This window comes from Gekko japonicus, unplaced genomic scaffold, assembly GCF_001447785.1.
Source record: "Gekko japonicus isolate JY-2015 unplaced genomic scaffold, Gekko_japonicus_V1.1 scaffold433, whole genome shotgun sequence".
In the NCBI taxonomy this organism is placed as follows: Eukaryota; Metazoa; Chordata; class Lepidosauria; order Squamata; family Gekkonidae; genus Gekko; species Gekko japonicus.
Window position 1 is genome coordinate 221,863 of NW_015160222.1, and position 12,837 is coordinate 234,699.

Genomic DNA, 12,837 nt, shown 5'->3' on the forward strand with positions numbered 1-12,837 from the left:
TTGGCATTTGAGCAATAGACTGACAGCCATAATTGCTATTGGCAAGAAAATAAGGTCACACAGCTGGAAGAGAATACATACTTCTCTTCCTATATATATATAATGGGTCATTTCCTAGAAAGGCTGAGTGATCTAATCGGGTTCCAAATAAATAGAAGTTAAAATATGGACACAGCTGCCGACTTAGAAGGGTTGTGCCAAGTCCCAGCACTGTCTTAAATCCACAAATTTGTCACCAAGCAATTGTCTTCATAAGGAGCTGTGGTGGCTCAAGTGGTTAAGATGCTGAACTGCAGGCTGTGGAAGGTCAGTAGTTCAGCAGTTCGAGACCCGGGTGCCGCATGACGGAGTGAGCTCCCGTCTCTAGTTCCAGCTCCTGCCAACCTAGCAATTCAAAAGCAAGTAATTGCAAGTAGATAAATAGGTACCACTTCGGTGGGAAGGTAACAGCGTTCCGTGCGCCTTGGTGTTTAGTCATGCCGGCCACATGACCATGGAAACATCTTTGGACAGCGCTGGCTCTTCGGCTTTGAAACGGAGATGAGCACCGCAACCCTAGAGTCAGATTCGACTGGCTTTCGAGCAAGGGAACCTTTACCTTTACTAATTGTCTTTATAGGTGAGCCATTGTATGGCACTGGCTGCAGCTTGCAATTCCACCACAACAGCACTTGGAAATATATCAGTAGTTCAAAGTAATTGGCCTTTTTGCAGTCAAAATGAGGTCACTGCTTCCCTTGGTGACAAAAGCCAGAGACAATACAGGAAAACAAATTCACTGGTCTGTGTTCTTCCACTGATTTATAGCAAAATGATGCCAGTAATTAGGATGCCATATATTTACCAACGGCACAGTAAAAATATATTTCCCATTGCAGCCCTTATATCACCAATAAGGCAGAGTTTCAGACAGTTTTGAATAGACTGCGTAGGAAACCACTTAAATGCTGCAGCCCCGGAGGTAACAGGACAAAGTACAATCAATTTCACACTTTCTACAGGTCAGTCCCTGTAGGTCCTGCTCCACTTTCCTTCACTGCAGAAAAATGGGAAAATGCTGTTAAGGATCATGATTTTTAAAATGCTTTCCCTACCTCTGAGGAGATTCTATGTTACTTTTCCCTTGTAGGGGGTCTAAACCCCACCAAATACAGCAAACATTTGGCAGGCTGATTTGTTGCTTTAATCAAGCTTTTGTTAGTTTTAACTGTTGTTTTACTGTGTCTTATATGACTCCAGTGTCAGTTGTTCACATTTATCCATTCTGATGATTTCTTGGACTTCACTGGGTCTGTGTTTAAAGATTGCTCCAAGCTGAGCAATTAACATGTGCCTGATTGTAATAGCAAGCATAAGACGACTCAGGTATTTTTGGTGGCTATGTGTTATGGTGGTACACTTGGCTTTTAATAGAGAAACTGCTGCTATTATCAACATGCAATAGGGAAAATCACTCTAAACAAACTGTTAATATACAAAGGTAAAAACAAATAATATAGCCATGTGTGGGGAGGAAAAGCTAGGTTACCTGTTTGAAAACCCAAATATATTCCTTTTACATTTTATTAGCATAATATGTATCCATATTAGAAGGTACATTGTCTGAAGCCTGATGACATCATTCCATTGGGCTTTGAAATTACTTTCTGTTTGAGGGGCCTATAGGCCAGATTAACTTCTCAGTGGGGAGGAAATGCTGGTTTTAATTATTCAGACAGCAAAGTTTTAAATCATTGTATTTATGCCCAACTTAACTCAAATATGAGAGCAGACATGTCCTAAACTTTTCCCCACCACCTGAGAACATCTCTCCCTTATAATAAAGCAGTAGTGGGGACCAACGTTCTAAAATGCCCGCCTTTAGTGTTTGGCCGGAAGAACTGCCACTCATAAGACACTGGCTGGATTGACTGGCTGCTTTGTGCAGTCCCGCCCAACGTTTCAAGGTCTTTTGCATATGGAAGCTGATTGGACTTCACTCCATTCCACACCTCAAACTCCCCCCCCCCCGCAAGGCAGTTGGAATTTTCAGTTGCATATGGGAACTACTGTATTCTGAGGTAACATATGTCCTCACTCACAACACATCACTTCCCCTTTAAAAGAAACAAACCCAATAACACAATCATGCCACACCAGAAAGAAGACAGATCACACCACAAGCAGAATACCTCAAGGCAAAAAATGATAGGAAAAGGTGCCAGCAGTCACCCCATTACTGCCACAGATGGTGTGCAGGTCCCAGGTTCATGTTTTAAAAGCTGCCTGGAGGACTATGGATCATTCACACACTTTCAACCATAACATACCTCATAGGGTAGTTGTGCGGATCATACGGGGGAGAGGAGAATGATGTCAGCTGCTTTGGTTCCCACTGCAGGGAAAGACTGCCCTTTCCCTAGGCAGAGACTGTGGGGGGTGTGTGTGTATAAAGACAGACAGGCAGATAAAGGATGGCTGATGGTTGCCTGGAAAGGACATAGGGTTGAAGCCTGCTGAGGGTGGGGTCTGAGGAGGAGGAGGAAGAGGGGGACCTCAGACAGATACAATGCCATACTGCCCACACTCCAGACAAGCTGTTGCCAGTCTCCAGGTGACAGCTGGAGAGCTCTTAAAGCTTTGGTGCTAATTCAAAGTGTTGCAATTTATCAACAGAGTAGTGTTTTGGAAAATCTTGAGGAATTGTTTGGTGCATTTACGATGGGGCTCCTGGGGAACTATTGTTGCCAATCTTGGCCCAGCAGCCATCAAACCATTCTCTTCAACCCCCTGCTGTGCAGCTGACTTCCCCCTAGGGTTGCCAATCTCCAGGTGGGACCTGGAGATCTCCCACTGTTACAATTGATCTCCAGATGACAGAGATCAGTTCCCCTGGAGAAAATGGATGCTTTGGAGGGTAGACCCTATGACATTACACCTGCTGAGTCCTTCCGCCCCCCCCCCGCCCAATGCTGCCCTCTACAGAATCCACCCCCCAAACCTCCAGGTATTTCCCTCCTTAGAGCTGGCAACCCTACATTCCCCTCAGTGCCTGTTGGTAGGCAACTAAGCTTGGTCCTGTCACCTACTTTGGCCTTTGGGAGAAAACACATTGGGGCCAGTCCTGATAGGGTTGCCAACTCCAGATGGGAAATTCCTGGAGATTTGAGGGATGGAGCCTGAAGAGGGTGAGGTTTGAGGACGGGTGGGACCTCAGACAGGTACAATGCCATAGACTCCACCCTCCAAACCAGTCAGTCCCTCATAGGGAACCATTGTTGCCGATCTCCAGGTGAGGGCTAGAGAGCACTCAGAATTACAACTGCTCTGCAGAAGGGAGGGCAGAAGTCAGCTGAAGTCAAAGGGGCAGATAATGGTAGGTTGATGGTTAGCTGGGAAGGAGATGGGGTTGCCAACTACATGCTGACAAATTCCTGGGGATTTGAGGGGTGGAGCCTGGAGAGGGTGGGGTTTGCGGAGGGGTGGGACCTCAGACAGGTAGAATGCCATAGACTACACCCTCCAAACCAGCCATTTTGTCCTGGGTAACAATTGCTGCCAATCTCCAGGTGAGGGCTACAGATCACTCACAATTACAACTGCTCTTCAGGTAGCAGAGATCAGTTCCTCTGGAGAAAACAGTGGACTCTGTCATTATACCCTGCTGAGGTCACCACAGCAAATTGACACTGTTTGCCCAAAGCCATAGCACTGCCCCAGAGCCTCTTTCTAGATCTCGTTGTATTGCTTTCACAACAGGCTTTACTGCTAGTAACAACATAAATCAAGTCTGCTGGATCAGACCAGTAGTCCATCTAGTCCAGGAGACTGTATCACACAGTGGTCAACCAGATGTCCTGGAAGGCCAAACAAGCAGGGCATAGAAGCCAAGGCCTTCCCCTGATGTTGTCTCTTGGCACTGGCATATTGAGGTTTATTGCCACTGTTGATGAAGGCTCCCTGGAGATGCCATAGCTAATAATCATCATAATCATCAATGTCCCTCTTATTCATGAATGTGTCTAACTTTTTTAAAAAGCCATCCATGCTTGTAGCTATCACTCATCCTCACAGCTTGCAGTCAGGGGATGCAATAAACAGGACATTGAAACAGCTTAGCAAATGACAGTGTGTCCAGGGTCCGGCTGGTAGTGAATTCCACAATTTTAATTACTCAAGTAAAGAAGTTTTTCTTTTAGTCCGTTCTGAATCTATTTTCCAAGAACTTCATTAGTGCCCTCAAGACTGAGTATTACAGGAGAGAGACACAAAGCTCTCTGTACCCACTTTCTTTACCCCATGCATAATTTTATAAAACTCTATCATGTCCCCCACTTAGCCATCTCTTTTCTATACTGAAAAGTTTCAGATTCTCCAGGTTCTCCTCATAAGAAAGGTACTCCAGCCCCTTAATGATCTTGGTTCCCTCTTCTGTACTTCTTCAAGCTCTGCAGTGTCCTTTCTGAGATTCGGTGACCAGAACTGCACGCTGAGGTAAAGATCTGAGGTAAAACATTATAAAGCCAAGTGAAGGTTTTTAAACTCCTCATGACTAAGCAGTAAAGAACCAACTACATGACTGACAAGTGACAATAGCCTGATAAACTGTTGAAATGGCATTAACAAACAGCAAGAATGTTTCCTGTGACATAGTACCCAATGATATTCAAGTTAACAGGAAACATCTGGATGGGATCAAGAAATTCATGCTGTTCTACAGCAATAAAAGGTAAAGGTTTCCTTTGCTCGAAAGCCAGTTGAACCCGACTCTAGGGGGTGGTGCTCATCTCGATTTCCAAGCCAAAGAGCCAGAGCTGTCCGAACATTTCTCCGTGGTCATGTGGCCAGCATGACTAAACACTGAGGCATACGGAACACTGTTACCTTCCCCCAAAATCAGTACCTATTTATCTACTTGCAATTTCTGGCTAAGACAATCCACCAAATATCCTCATCACTCCTCTCCTGCAGCTAGCAGATGTGACAATTAGGAAAATGAAGCAACATAGCAATTCACAATGTGTTGGGGATCCAGCAGTTCAGGTTAGGCCAGAGACGTCAGCAGGGGTGGGGTGGGGATAAAGCTGTAATGTTTTTTTCTAGGAAATTATAACGAGGACCAGAAAAAGGGAAGGGAAACATCTAGCTATATTCCATTGATAACTGATCAAAAGTTACCACAATCCAGAGAATCACACAATTCTCTGTGCTTGATAACCTTTAGGCATGAGTTCCATAACTGCTAGGAGAAGTTCAAAAATAGCTGAATGTTTGGGCAGTATGATGTACCAAACATTTAAAGACAAAAGTCCAACTGCTCATGATCAAATTATTTGGATGAGCCTAAAGGAAGAGGAGGAAGATGAAGAGTTGGATTTATACCCCACCCTTCACTAGAAGTCTCAGAGTGGCTTACAATCTCTTTCCCCTCCCCACAACAGACACCCTGGGAGGTAGGTGGGGCTGAGAGAGCTCTGAGAGAACTGCTCTTGAAAGAACAGCTCTGAGAGAACTGTGACTGACCCAAGGTCACTCAGCTAGCTGCATGTGGAGGAGTGGGGAATCAAACCCAGTTCTCCAGATTAGAGTCTACCACTCTTAACCACTACACCAAACTGGCATAACAATCCAGCTTTCTGGGTTATTCCCTTAGTACTTAGATTTTATTTAAACGCTTTTTAAAAATCTCATTTTTTTAGATTTAACCATTTTCCCCATGTTTTTTTCTTCTGTGTGTTTTAGTTTCTTATTCCTGTGTGTAACTTAGGAAATTAACTGACCTCCTGAGACTAATTATATGACCTTGGTCAAGTTGTTATCATTCATCCCCATCTTACTGGTATGTGATACTCATCTAGAGCTGTTACATTAGCCTCCCGTTGACATTGACGAGAAAACAGAGAAGTCCACTTACCTGCTTCATGACACACAGAAGCTTTCCATAGCAGTAAACAATAACGGAAAAGGGAATGACAAGGCAGAAGAGGAAGAGGCAAATGATGTAAGACACGTTGTTGGCATCCCTTGAATGCCAGTTTACTGAACACGTTGTGCCTGGTCCTTCTGGTCCATAGCTGCTCCATCCAAACAGAGGTGGTAAAGTCCAGATTAAAGAGTACACCCAGGACACAAAGATCCCTATCCATACTTTTTTGTAGTTGGTGGCATCTGCTTCGGTTGTTCTCATCATTGTACAATATCGTTCATATGAAAGCACAGCCAAAGAAATAAGTGACACTGTACCTGCAAAGTAACAGCATTTTTTTTAAAAAAATGGAGAATATAAAGTTTAAACCAGCAAACGCATCTTACAAATAATACGTAGTGGTGGAGCATAAGAAAATGAAAGACAGAAAGTGGGACCTGACCTATGGGACTCACTTCAATACCAATTCCTTTCCTGACCTATCAGGCCTCACACCTGTTCTCCACTGCCCCCTTCTCCAATGAGAATTTGAAGCTGTCTTAACAGTGTTAGATCACAGGATTACCTAGCTCTGCACCATCTAATCCTACTGGTGGCAGACTCCCCACTATAGTTCAAAAATGATTTATCAATATGTCTAATTCTCGACACAGCCACATCCATCGATACTTAAATGCAAAGCCTGGAGCCATGAACACATAGGACAGTTCTTTCCACAAACCTGAGAAAAGTCCCAGGGTTGCAGAAATATTTTTAAAAAGTGAAAATTTAAAGTAATCATAATAAAAGCAGCACTTGTAAGTTTAAGAAATAAGATCTGAGAGGCCATTCTGGGACTGCTAGGCAACCACAACAACATTGGCAGCCTTGGTTTTTGTTAGTAAAAGGCTGTGGGGAGGGGTCAGATCCTTTTCCACAGCTATTTTGGCCTCCCAGTTCACCCCTGCTGCCCTCCTTTTTGCCCTGAAGGGATGACTCATCATGGTCAGGCGGGCCACTGGGCAACTTGCTAGTGTGCAATCTGTGTAACTCACCCAAGTATGGTGGTGGCTATAACTTGATGTCACACAATTCCCATGGGACCAGGGGCAGCCTTCACACAACTTGCATGTGAAGCAACTCACTACCACACGAATTTTGCAAGATCACCAGAATTTCCCCAGAGAAAGGCTGCCAGGAGGAAGGAAGGAAGGAAGGAAAGTTCAGAACCAGGGGACTGTTAAGTACTTGGAGTTTCAGCCTAGCATCTGAGAGATCTATGCTTAGATCTGTACTCTGCCATGGATGGAAGCTGGCTGCATGACCTTGGGCCAGTCACTCTCTCATACTTAATCTACCTCACAGGGTTGTTTTGATGATAAAATGGAGAGCAGAGGAGAACGATGTAAGCTGCTTTGAGTCCCCATTGGGGAGAAAGGTGGAGAATAAATGAAGTAAAGAAATAACAATTACAGCAGCAGACTGGAGGAGCAGATAAAATGCAGGTTGGTCGATGAGTGGGAAGGGAAGAAGGAGGAGGAGGAGGAGGCTGAAAACCTCCTTTCCCTTCCCCTCCCCACAACAGACACCCTGTGAGGTAGGTGGGGCTGAGAGAGCTCTGACAGAAATTGCTCTTTTTCAAAAACAGCTGTTATCAGAGCTACGGCTTGCCCAAGGTCATCCAACAGGTGCAAGTGGAGGAGTAGGGAATCAAACCAGATTAGAGTACGTGCACTTAACCACTACACCAAACTGGAAGGAAGCTGGGACGAGTTTCAGAAACTGCCAGGAGAGAGAGAGAGAGAGAAGTGATACAGGGACACAGGCAAACATGAAGTGATCTCTGCAAGTCCTTGCAGTTTTCCGGCTTGAATCCTTCTATACCCAGTGACTTCAATGGACTTAGAAGGGTGTGACTTTGTTTAGGATTGCAATGCGAGATCTTAGACAGATGTCTTTTCACAACCCTGCTCTCAGATACTCCATGATATGGAGCCAAGATGTGTCAAGCCATCTTCTTTATCTGTTGTAGATTGAAGAGCTCTGATCAGGAGCCATAATATTTGTTTATTCAACAAATCAAGTACATGTAAAATAATCATTTCCAGAACATTTCAGAAACCAACTGATTTCAGCCATCTTCTGTTGTGGACTATTCTATCTTGTCCCCACTGCCTCCAAGGAGGACACAGCAAAGTCAACAGTGCCTTCAGCAGATAATATTTCAACCATGACAAGGCCAAAGTTACCCCTGCCCCTACCACATCACCAGTTATCTGCTTGGTATAGGTAACTTACCAAAAAACATGTTGTTTTGGGCCCAACTTATGAAAAAAAAATCATTTTTCATGACTTGGGCCCAGAACAACACATGTCCTAACACCTAATTTGTAAGGAAAAAGCCTAAAATAGAATTTGTAATTTAAATACAGCACTGCACATTTTGATAGCCTGGAAAAACCCTAGTTTGTAGTTCACCCAAGACCTGTTCCCAGGAGTCCCTCCATAACCACCATATAACAGCAACTGAGGACCAGCTTGTGGCATTTTCCAGGGATGTTCATGGGGAAATGAGAACCCATAATAACAGTTAGCAGGAGTTCAACATGCTCTACACACAAAATCTTGTTGTAATCCTTACTCAGGCCCCGCTCACACGAGAGGTTTTGGGCCAGGAGAGGGACGGATCGGGGGCGCAGCAAACGGGCGCGATCCCACCGCAACATCTGGGAAGTGTTGCGCACCCGTCCCCGATCCGGCCCTTCCGCCCAAAACGCCGCAGCAAAAATAAACCACCTACCGAGGTGGTTCTTCCAGCATGGCCGCATCAAGAACGGCCGTGGGATCGCCGGCACGTCCTTCCGCCGGCGCATCCCCGACTCCTGGCCGAACTGCGCATGCTCACACATGCGCAGTTTGGCAGCCTCCCCCTCCCGACCGTGGCTTCCTCCCCAGCATCTGATCGTGCCGGGGAGCAATGGTGCCGCGGCTCAGGGGATCCATGGGATCCCGCCGCGGCGTCTCTATTTTGGTGCGGCTCTGATTAGCCGCACTTCGCCTGTTGCTTTTTCTGCCGTGTGGCAGGGACCTCAGTAAGGTAAGCCAGCGTTATCTCCACATTGTAGATAGAGGCCTGAGGTTAAAAGAGTGGCTTGCCTGAGGTTAAAGAGTGGCTTGCCTGATAAGCAAGTTCAAGGTGAGATCAAACTGGAGACCTCCTAGATCATCTCAGCCTATTACTCCAGCATTTGCTTGAGAAGTCCATAATGTTCTCCCTCCCCTGCTGAGCTGCACTATGGGAGGGGAAATTATAGTGAGAGTTCCAAGAACACTGTGGCAAAAACTGGGGCAATTTCACATCAGGCCAGATTCTAAGAGGAGACACCTAACATTTCCTGTCTCAGCTTACTCGTATAAAGAATAATTTCCATCCATGAATCTACTGCCTACCAGCTTCATTGGATGCCCTTGAGTTCTAGTATTTGGGGAGAGGGGGAAAAAGTTCTCTCTGTCCACTCTTTCTATACCATATATAACCTCTATCAGTTTTTTTCTAAACTGAAAAGTCACAGATGCTTCAGGGCCTTCCTCACAGGACATCTCGGTTGCTGTCTTCTGTACTTGATCTGGCTCTGCAATATCCCTTTTCAGATACAGTGACCAAAATTGCACACAGTATTCTACATATTTATAAAGCCAATTTTATATTATTATAATTCCAATATTTCCCATCTATGGTTAATTTATCTTTATTTGCAAGAAATCCAAAGCTGTATTTGCACAATTTCCTGAGGATTACTAGTATTAGTTGCAATTTCCCAGACATGAATCTCAACCCCTAGCACACATCCTATATTTGCTTCATGGATACGGTCATACTGAACATTGTTCTCTATCCTATATCATTCTTTGCCTGAGCTAAACACACTTGACCATTTTTAACCACATTCATGTCTGTCACGCCGCGCGCCATCCCCTGGTGTGGGAGGAGCTTCAGCCGTTTCGGCGTTGATCCCTTGGGGGAAGCCAGAGCCTCAAACTTGAAGTGGGGAGAGAGTTGCGTCACTCCTAGCCACCACTCCTCGGGGTTGACAGCTGCTTTAGTAACCCTCGCTCTCTCTGTACCTAAGCCCGTCACCTCCAACATCCTCCTCGGCTCTACAGGCTTCCCCCTTTTTATATCCCTCCACCCGGGGAAAGTCCTCCCCTTTTCCTCCCTGGCTTCTGATAGGGCAGGCTCCCTGCCACTTCTTCCTGTCCCACCCCCCTGGTTGGGCTGCCTGGGCGTCTCCAAGGGTGTGGCCATTTCCGGGGAATCCCGGGATTCCACGTGCAACCGAATGAGTGCGTCGGCTCCTGTCAGCTTGGGTAAGCCCCATCTCTCCTGGCTCCCCTGCCTCCGCGCCCTCCCTCCTGTTCTCTGCACATCCTGGAATAGCCCTCCTTCTCCTGAGCCTTTCTCTGGCTTGCCAACTGTCTCTACCCCTTCGGAACTGTTCTCCAAAGGGTCTTCGCCCTCTGGGGCTCGTGGTGGCGTCAGCGCGGGTCACGCCAGTCCCGCCGCGACGGCCACAGGGGCCTTGGCAATGTCCTTCTGTTCTTTTCCCACTTATTCATTATATACACAATCCCAGAGTAAAAACTTTCTGTCTTTTGGTTATTCACCCAGTCAGACCAAATTTAATCTGCCCACTAAAAAGTCCCATAATATTTACCAAATAGTGCCAGATTCTCACATAAGGAAACTCATCTTCTATTCTAACCACTTCCCTGAAGTCCCAATAGTTGTACTACTACAGCAGTTATACTTACCAAGAGACACTCTTGAGACTCATGCAGTCTTGCTGTGAGAGAGAGACTATCGTTATTCCTTAGTGCCTAAGGAATGCTGTAAGGAAAGCAAAGCTACATAAAACTACCTTCCAAAAGAGTGCCCGTCTTTCTAAAGAAAATACCCAGAGTGGACAGTACTGCACGGGAGAAAATGAGTGAAGTAGCTCAAGAAAGGCTATGAGCCGGACAGAAGCAGAGAAACAGCATGCTAGACACAGCAGAACAGCAACCGTGGTACTTACCAAACAAGGAATTGACAAAGCCATACCACACACAGCCAGCTGGCCCAATGAGCCATTTCCCCTGTGTGCTGGCTGCAAAGCTGAAAGGGGTGCCCAGAATGCACACCATCAGGTCACTCACTGAAATGTTTATCAGTAGCCAGTTAATGGGAGAACGCAGCACTTTATTCCAGCAGAAAAGTATCAGGACTAGAAGATTGTTCAGGAAGCCCAAAGTCCCAATGATCCCAAGGCAGACAGCTGCGATTAGGTGGCCGGTGGGACTCAGAGCATGCTCTTGCCCACATCGGTGAGCACTACTGCTGCTGCTACACCAGATACTGTTAGCACTGCTGCAACTGGGACTGAACATCTCAGTCGGGCTCTTTCCAGGTCTCCTCCAGCTAAGTATTGCAATGGAGAATGTCACAGGAACACATACAAGACAAAAAGCCTCCTCTATGTTATTTCTCTTCTCTTTATTTAATGTAATGATTTGAAACTAGGTGAATGCTAATCCCAATGAGTTAACAGGATTTCTTTCAGCAGTGCTCCACCATGTGGCCGAGAGGAGACAGTGATTTCAATTTTCTTTATGTCTGAACTACAGGATGAAACAAAAAAATGTAACCCGTGCAATCTGATGATAAAATGTAGGTCAGATAAATGTGTACAAGAGGTGCTTGTCCTAATATCAGAAGAATAACAAGGTATTGTGATTGTGTGAAAGAATGGAAGAGGGCTCTGAATTTAACCCTCCAGGAGTTGGGGACTTGGTATGTGTTTTGTAAACACTGTAGGGTAGGACTACTATCTTGATTTTTTCAAGCAGGTTTTCAATTATTTTTTATGAATTATGACTAGGGATGGGGAACAGCAAGAATGATAGCCCCGGCATAATTTTTAGCATTTATATTGGGGCTGAAATACATAGTTGTCTCTGACTTATATAAAGTATGGGGAGCTGTACAACTGTACCCATATGCTTGTGATCTTAACATCTGTATCTCCTCTTGAGAGCCAGTTTGGTGTAGTGGTTAAGTGCACAGACTCTAATCTGGGAGAACTGGGTTTGATTTCCCACTCCTCCACTTGCACCTGCTGGGTGACCTTGGGCAAGCCACAGTTCTGGCACAGCTGTTCTTGAAAAAGAGCAGTTTCTGTCAGAGCTTTCTCAGCCCCACCTACCTCACAGGGTGTCTGTTGTGGGGAGGGGAAGGAGTTTGTAAGCCACTCTGAGACTCCTTTGGGTAGGGAAGGGAGGAGTATAAATCCAATCCCCTCCTCCTCCTCCTCTTCCTCTTCTTCTTCTTCTTCTTCTTCTTCATTTTTCTTTCATTGCAGTTATTGAGACTAAGGGCAGAAACAGACAGTGAAGTTCAAGATCTCCATTCATCTTTAAAAGGTAAATTAAGGTGTATGTGGCTCTTCTTTTGATGGGAATCTGTGAGGGAAAACAAAAGACAGTATTTTAAATGTAAGCAAACTTCGGAAGACCGGAGGGCCTGGCGTGATCTGGTCCATGGGGTTGTGAAGAGTCGGACTGAACTGTGCGACTGAACAACAACAAAGCTTCTGAGAACACAAGAAAAAAATCATTGCTAAAGAAATACGTATATGAAACGTTTACTTTTCAAAGCTGTAGGAGCAATAAAACAGATAATATTTCCGTGCAACTTTTACTATGAATTGTAACAATATCTACTGGAAACAAAGTCACAGCCTAAAATACTGATTTAGTAAAGATCGTTATATTATGCATAAAAGTTCATAATATTTAGCATATAGCCTGAATGTCTGATCTCCCTTGAAATGCTAGATCTTATACCAGAAGGGTTAGAAGACTGGAACTTTACTAGTCAAATTACACACATCAAATAATGCCAATTCTCACCAGTT

General features: G+C 45.1%; 1 protein-coding gene across 1 annotated transcript in view; it reads right to left on the minus strand.

Moving 5' to 3' along the window:
• Positions 1-11,311, minus strand: part of LOC107110436 (pinopsin-like) — a 37,566-nt gene extending 26,255 nt beyond the window's left edge. The window contains exons 1-2 of the mRNA XM_015411222.1: positions 10,960-11,311; positions 5,894-6,222 (exon numbers count right to left, since the gene is read on the minus strand). Of these exons, the coding sequence (XP_015266708.1) occupies positions 5,894-6,222; positions 10,960-11,311 (681 nt within the window). The remainder of the gene's footprint in view (positions 1-5,893; positions 6,223-10,959) is intronic.
• Positions 11,312-12,837: the final 1,526 nt, after the last annotated feature.